The sequence below is a fragment of the Pithys albifrons genome, chromosome 9, assembly GCF_047495875.1.
Source record: "Pithys albifrons albifrons isolate INPA30051 chromosome 9, PitAlb_v1, whole genome shotgun sequence".
NCBI classification, from domain to species: domain Eukaryota; kingdom Metazoa; phylum Chordata; class Aves; order Passeriformes; family Thamnophilidae; genus Pithys; species Pithys albifrons.
In genome coordinates this window covers 33,319,870-33,327,542 of record NC_092466.1, presented here as the reverse complement: position 1 = coordinate 33,327,542, position 7,673 = coordinate 33,319,870, and the positions used below count along the sequence as shown (strand labels likewise).

General features: G+C 48.7%; 1 protein-coding gene across 4 annotated transcripts; it reads right to left on the bottom strand.

Moving 5' to 3' along the window:
- Positions 1-591: 591 nt before the first annotated feature.
- Positions 592-7,483, bottom strand: HNRNPH3 (heterogeneous nuclear ribonucleoprotein H3). Of its 4 annotated transcripts, none has more exons than XM_071563139.1 (10): positions 7,275-7,483; positions 6,205-6,350; positions 5,532-5,670; positions 4,799-4,986; positions 4,306-4,392; positions 3,870-3,985; positions 2,542-2,677; positions 2,335-2,415; positions 2,165-2,251; positions 592-1,918 (listed from the first exon to the last, which is right to left on the bottom strand). In XM_071563139.1, exons 2-10 carry the CDS (start codon positions 6,320-6,322, stop codon positions 1,842-1,844), a joined length of 1,029 nt encoding a protein of 342 aa, XP_071419240.1. In that variant the 5' UTR covers positions 6,323-6,350; positions 7,275-7,483; the 3' UTR covers positions 592-1,841. The 4 variants fall into 4 exon arrangements, with proteins under 4 accessions (XP_071419240.1, XP_071419242.1, XP_071419241.1 ...); XM_071563141.1 differs by having other exon boundaries at positions 4,844-4,986; XM_071563140.1 differs by lacking the exon at positions 7,275-7,483 and adding an exon at positions 7,057-7,134.
- Positions 7,484-7,673: the final 190 nt, after the last annotated feature.

The window sequence follows — 7,673 nt, the reverse complement described above, 5'->3', positions numbered from 1 at the left end:
AGGCTGAACACCCCACACCTGCCTCACCCACTGGGCACCTTTGCTCACAGCCTGTCATCCCAAAATTCCTCTGCCATTTCAGTGCTGCTCAGGTGGGTTGGAAGGTTCATTGCTGAACGCTGCTCTCGTTACAGGGTGAAGGGGCAGGCCAGGCCAGAGGGATCTCGCTGGCTGGGACTGCAGCACAGTGTTCCCTGCAGAGGGCCTGGCTGGACAGGACAGCTCCAAGCACAGCCCCACTCTGCTCTCCAAAGGTGAGTCTCAGCAGGCAGTGCTGTCGCACGGAGAGCTGGCAGGGCTTTAGCTCACTGCTCAGAAAAAACAGGCTTCCATACATGCACATTCCCTGTCCCTTGTCCTGACCACTGACATACAGGAAACACCTCAGCGTTTTCAGCACCAGGCCAAGAGCCCCACAGGGCTGCAGAGCAGAGATTTCAATGGTTATGAACTCCTCTTCCCTCCCGCTTCCTAACCAGAATTGCTCCCGTGCTTGGAAAGCCTCCTGTGCCAGGTACCCTTTCCAGTTCATACTTCCAGTCAGTCTGACCCCCAAACACATTCTCTAGTGAAATAAACTCCATTCTCCTCTCCCACAAGAAGACATTTATTACAGATATAACACAGTACTAGCAAAACAGGTGACAGACTTGCAATACCCAAGATCACATTTGACATTTTAAGGGAGGCATTGAGGACAAAGCAGTTAGTTTGGGAGATCACACTGGCTCAGGAGAATAAATACCTTTTTCCATTACACATCAGGTATGTTAAGTGCCTTCAAACAATAGTTTCTTACATATCTTACATGTCACAAATGCACAAAAAGTTTTATTGGTGTGTTTGGGTTGTGTGTTACTGAGTAAGTATTGGGCCTACAGAGTTTTTAGAGATCTTGGCTTCTAATGAGCTCATCCATAGAATGGCTTGGCAAATTTTGAACAAATACAGACAAACCAATTCTGTGCAGCAAATAAAAAAGCTGAACCGTGTTTAAATACAATAAATTCAAGAAAGAAAGGAAGTCTAACTCACTTCCAGCTCCCCCCCTCTTGCCAAAAGCATGTTTGTGAAGAAAAAAAGCAAAGTGAAAAGCTTCAAATGAACAGTATTTGACCTATGCCATGTTAACTAAAGGCTGTGCTAACGTTTTAGACTAGTTTGCAGGTTACACGTGTGAAATGCAGGGTCCAGAGCTACAACAAAGCGTGGAAATACAGGTGGCTGCTGGGTTTGGAGGAGGAGAAAGCACAGGTGCTACTCCTTTACACAGGTGTGCATTTGATGGTGGTGGATGTGGCGGCAGAAGGAAGGCAGGCAAACAATGACTTTCAGCCTCCACAGCTCTACACTGTGTTGCAATTATTACATACAACTTATCAAAAGGGTTTAGGAAAGGTTTTAACCAAATAAACTAATCTATTAATCTACCTTTTTCCCCTTAAACAAGTGAATGTTTCAAACTTGTTCACTAGACCAAGATTACATAGAGTTCATAAGAGTTACAGTACAACCACCTTTATGGAACCATAGTACAACATCTTAAACTGACTGTAGTCTTGAATATGTAATACATCCTTAGGAGTAACTAGTATAAAAAGTATCAACATCAGTGGTTTGAATATAAAAATTTATTTAAAGTCAAGAGTATGCAACAAATAAAACCTACAGAAAACAGATTTTCCCATCACAATCTGTTGCTTACCAAATAATATTGTGAAAACACATTCCTTCAGTCATTATAAAGTTCTTCAAATACAAAAGAAATTAAATTTTGTAAGAAAGTCTAGTAGACCAGAGACTGTTTCTTCCAGGGTGTTTTGCAGAAGCAAGGCCAACCTTCAATACATCCCACGCCATCCTCCTCCACCCATACTGCCTTGCCCATAGTATCCTCCACTATTTCCACTGCCACGACCTGCAAACAATTGACACAAGGTCACACATACATACCTTGAAGAGAGAAGAAATGGGGTGGGTGACACAGACCCAGAGGCTGCCCCTCACACCAAGGCCAGTGCAGCTCTGTTCCCTGAGCCAGTACCCGATGCGGCAGCACAGCGGGCACAGCCCCGCTCCATAAGCCCCTGCCCCAGCCCACAGCCCACCCCTCGCCCACCAGAGCAGGGCCGGGACCAACACTTAACACAGAACTCGTACTCACTGTATCCGCCCAGGCCGTCAGGGGTTCCGTACCCGCCGCTGTAATTGCTACCCATGCCCATCCTACCAACGGAGCCATACCCTTGATCTGCAAAGCCAAGAGTGCACGTTATGAGCCTGAAACACCTAAGACTGACCAAAATATCAGCAAAGTGTGCAATCCATGCCTACCCATTCCATCTCTGCCGTAGCCTCCCATTCCAGAGCCACCTCCAGCAGTGGAATTCAGGAATAGTTCAATGTATCGATGCTCTGTAGGAAGCAAAGAAGCCCTACTTTGTATTTTGTTTCACAAACCAGAAGCAGAGATACAAAGCTAACTCCCCCCACCCTGCAGGAGCCTGGCCCTCGGCAGCTGCCACACAGCACGACACTCACGCATGTGGTTCTTATCCTTAGACATGGCAGCTACTGCATCCTCGTGTGTCACAAACTCCACATCTGCCTCTCCTGTAGCTCTTCCATCTGCCCCAATATCAATGTGAACTCTGATAGGGTTCAACGGTGAGAAAAACTAAGAATGAAACAAATTTAAGAAAAGCACATTAATGTAGAATTCAAGCCAGGTACTTTTTTCCCATTCCCACTGTTAGTGGTGCACTGCATCCATTTCATGTCATCCTATCACATTACCTTTAATTACTAATATCCCAAGTGTTACTTAGTGACAGTGGACCTTCAACGTTGGGTCAGTCTACAGTTACAATCCATTATTGCTACACAGCTTAAAGAGCTGCAGCTACAGAGCTTTCTCTGACTCCAAAGACACAACTCCTTCCCAGACACACTGCTTTGAGCAACAGTCTAATATTCTGCCATCCTGGACAGGAAAAAAATTAGTTGGCTTTTTTTATTTGGCTCTGCTTCTTCAGGTTTCTCAAAGCAAGGACACACTCATGAAATTCAAAAAGCTGCCTGTCAATCAAACTGCTCTTCCTCACTGCTCCAAAGCAGAGCCTGGTATTTGGCCCTTGTTCTCAATCTTCAGACTAAACAAAACAATCAAAGTGACACAGGAAAATACATCTCAATTTAAACAAAACACCACAGAATTCAGAATGGACTTCTGCATATATAATATACAGGTCCAGCTGACAAGATTGCCTCTCGCCAGAGTCATGTTATGTTTACACCAGGCCTTGTATCCCAACAAAGCTTCTCTCCCTACAAATAACACTACACTGACACAAGAATGCCTTCCCAAAATCCTGCAATGGGCTTTTATCTGCCACCCTGATCTCTCACCAGTAATGGGATACCGTCCCTTCCACTCACACAGTCTTTGCACCCTGCCCCTCCTAAAATAGGCTCGGGTCAACAAACAAATATGCAAACTAAGCAATCTACGTTTAACATGTGCTGCTACTTTCACAAAACTAGATTAGTTTAAACAAATTCTGAAAGCCTTTAATATGAGGATACTGATAACAGCAACTCCTGTCTCTGTGATACACCTTTTATGGAAACAGAAGAGCAGAGAGTACGGGGATTAATGTTAAATACAGCTTTGCTGACTCCTCTGGTAATCCCACCTCAGACAGCATCTTTAAAAGCTCGTTAACTCTGCGTAACTCACGTAAAGAGCTGGGACTTGATGGAGCAGATGCCCCAGTCTCTTGAGCACTGTAACCCAGTGTGGACTGGCCCAGACAAGGCATGAATGCACAGTGCTGGCAGCAGGAAGCCCTTTTCCCCATGGTACTTACGTTGGCAATATCGTTCTCCGTGGCTCGGAAGGGCAGCCCTCTCATGTGAACAAAGTGACCGCCACCATGGAACCCCGACCCCGCATCTCCAGCTCCATAGCCATGGCCTGCCATGCCTAGTGAGAAACCCAGACCAAAAAACCCACACACCTCTAAGACCATGAAAAGCCAGAAGTCATCACTACTGTTTTTCTGAAAGCACTGAATTGGACCACTAAAGCCCTGATATGTACCCTTCCCCTGTATCAACCCAAACCTTCACCAGAAGGCATCCTGAGCAACTTATTTAGTCTTTCTCACCATTCCCCAATCCCCCCCTTTTTAAACAACCTTCTTTCTTTGCAAAATAGCACAATGAAGCCATAATTGGTCTTGAAAATACTCTTACAATTCAAATAGTAGAAAAATTTTGAAACAAGCTATTCATTTCTTTTACCTCTCCCATCCCTCATTCTGTCGTCATAGGCGTCATTTCCATAGCCATAGTTATTATAGCCACCATAATCATCAAAGCCACCATATCCTGTGCAACGGAGACAAAGAAAGGTTCATTACTGCCCAGAACTCACTGAGCCAGGCACAACACTCAGTTCTGCAGTCTCTGAGCATCCAGCACTCTGCCAGCAGCCTCTGCAGACTGTTCAACCTGCATTTCTGTAACAGTGCAAAAGTACATTTCTTTTTATGTAACAGACAGAAACATGCAAATGAGAGATCAAATTCTGCTGAAAACAGTTCCCTTATTATTTACATTCTTATTATTTACATTCATTTAAATACTAAGCCACATTTCTTTGATAGATTACACCTTTCTTTGAGGTAAACACATCAAACCCAATGGGTACTGCAGCTACTCCCATTTCTTTATTTCTTGACAAGTATGTCAGAAACAGGACACAACAGAACCTCTGTGCATGAGGTAAACATACCACCGTCATATCCACCACCTCCTCGACGCATTCTGTCATACATACTTCCACGCCCAGCTCCATAATAACCCCCTCTTCCTCCTAATGGTCTATCATAGGGTCCAGGCCGCTGTTGTCCCATCATTCTTCTCGGCATGTCAGAGAATCCTCTGATTTCGCTCTTACTACTTTTGAAGATTTCAATGTATCTAATAAGAGAGGATTTTCAAGGCACCAGTAAGAACACAGACAGAAGCTGCTTGAATTTTACACAAGGCCATACTACGTTTTCTATGACTAGAGGTACAAGCCAATAGCAGTGACTAGAGACACCATACAACTTAAGTTTCTCCTCAAAACCGTAAGAATCTTAAGTGTATTAAAAACCCCCACTTTACTGTGGCAAAAATTACTATGTGAAAATTCTAGCTGTACAAATTAAGCTTAAAACAATGTCTTTTCAGTATGAGAAACATACTGTTGAAAAACAGTGTCTGGCTATAGCAGCATTTATCACAAATTACCCTACAGGAAAACTATTGGAACAATTTTCTGAGTTTAGCAAACTACCCAGGGCAATACTGTCTCCCCCACCCCCCAAATCTACCGTATTCCCGAAATTAACTTAGGATCAGTTATAAAAATTCTTAAAAACAGCCAGTTCCCCAATGGTCCCCAACCCCCCAAAAGCATTACTGACCCACAACCCCCAAAAAATGAAGAGTTAACCCCATCCCAAACTCTCCATCCCCACCTGTGCCCTATTCTTTCCTTGTGTTTCCCCAGAGCATTTTCTGCTATCTCCTTTGAAGCAAACTGCACGAAGGCCTCCCCTGTGCTTCTCCCCTGGTAGTCCAGCGTCAATGTTATCCCATTTGGCACGATTTCCAACCCTTTAACCCAAGGACAAATAACCCCGTCAAGGGGAACAGTGTTAAAGGCTGAAACATTCCCATCTGTAGCAAATACTTAAAGCATATCTAAACAACAACAACGAAAAAGAAAACCACCTTGTGTCCCCCATCACCCAACAATACAAGCCCAACCATCTTGCATTAAACATTTATGGATTTAGCCCACATGTCTTTGCTGTTTAGACTATGCAAAAACACAACCACCTAAGTTACATGAAGAAAATACAGCTACCCATCAGGCAATTTAACTGATCCAAATGCTAACATTCAGTTTACCCCAATATGCAAAAAATGTTTACCACCTCGACAAAATTAGATACATTCGGTGTTTTATTACATCTATGGTTATTTGTGCTTCATTTACAGGGCATAATTCTTACTTAAGACAAACTAGTTTAACACAATCCCTCCCATCCACCCCATTATCCGCTATTAAAAATGTGCAAAACATTGTGTAAAAGACACAAGAAAGCTCTAAAGAAACCCACTACGCTTCAACTATGCTGGAAGTACCTTGGAAAAACTGAACAATCTCTTCTTTGCTGCAGCCAAATGGCAGGCCCCGAAGTCGTACCACTGTCCCATCATTGGTTGTATCATTGGGACCATTGTGTTTGCCGGTCCAGTCCATCTTTGATTTAATTCAAACCTTGAAAAAACTTAAAAAAAAAAGAAAAAAAGAAATTGAGATTCCGTCTCCGTCCAAGTCCCTCCCCTCAAAGGAAATCTGGCGGGTTTTGGCTAACTGGGGTTATGGATGATAAAGATCTCGATTTCTGGTAGGTGTTTGAAATCGTGGCTGCTCACACCGTGAGCGGGACACACCGCACCGATGGGGCAGGACCGATGCGGGGGGACGGGACGGACCCCGAGCGGAAGGCCGCGGGGATGGCTGGCCGCACGTGGGCAGGCAGAAGAGCTCGGCATTTACGCAGAGCACATTTCACATCCGCTCCAAAGGCCTTTAGCCTTTTTTTTTGCTTGGTTTCTTTTCAACCAAGCCAGCCGAAGAAGGGCCCGAACCCACCAGGCCTTCCTTTGTCTGTCGTGCGCGGGGGGCGGCGGGGCGGGCTCTGTGCGTGTGTGCGAGTGAGTGTGTGTGTGTGAGGGGGCGTGTGGCGGGGCCCGGCCCCACTGCCACAAAGGGAGCCGCCGTGGCGGGCACTGAGCCCTCGCCGTGCTGCCCTCAGCGCGGGCCTGCCCCGCCGCCATTTACCGCGCCGCGCCGACGCGCCCGCCCGCCTTCCTTCCTCCCTGCCTCCCGCCGCACTCCGCGCTGCCCGCCCCACCGCCTCCCCCGGGCTGTGCGGGCTGTGCCCCCACATGGCCCGCTCCCCCCTGCCAGCCCCGCACCGAGCCCCGCACCCGCCACCGCGCCGGGGCCGCCGCCGCCCTCAGCTGCGCCGCTCAAAATGGCGGCCGCGATCGGCAGCGAGGCCCGCGCGGCCCCGCCCCCCCCGCCCCGCGCGCGGCCGGCCCCGAGCCCGAGCCGGGCCCAGACCCCCCGGGAGCTGCCCCAGCCCCGGCACCGCCGCGGCACCCCCGGCAGGCCCGGCCCGGCCGCCCCCGCTCCCCGCACGTACCCCTGCACGTGCCCCGGCAGCCGCTCGCTCTGGGCAAGACGCGCCTCTCTCGCCGCCTCACGGACCGGCCAGCGGGACCCGCACTGCGCAGCACCCACGGGCAGCGGAGAGTCCGAGCCAGGCGACTATCGCGATAGCCGCGTCCCGCGCGCCGCCTCTCTCCGATCCGGGCGACACCCGCGCACGCGCGATAGGCGGGGCGGGAGGGGGAAGGGCCGCCGGAGACGCATGTGCGGTGAGTGAGGGCCGTGCGGGGGCGGCAGTTCCCGCCTGTTCTCTGCACCGCCCCTGAGGGGCCGCGGGGTGCGGTCTCGCGGCCGCCGCTCGCCTTGGCGCCGAGCGGGAGCGCGCGCGGCCCGGGCAGCGCCTCACGGCGGTGGCCGGTGGAGCCTCACGGCG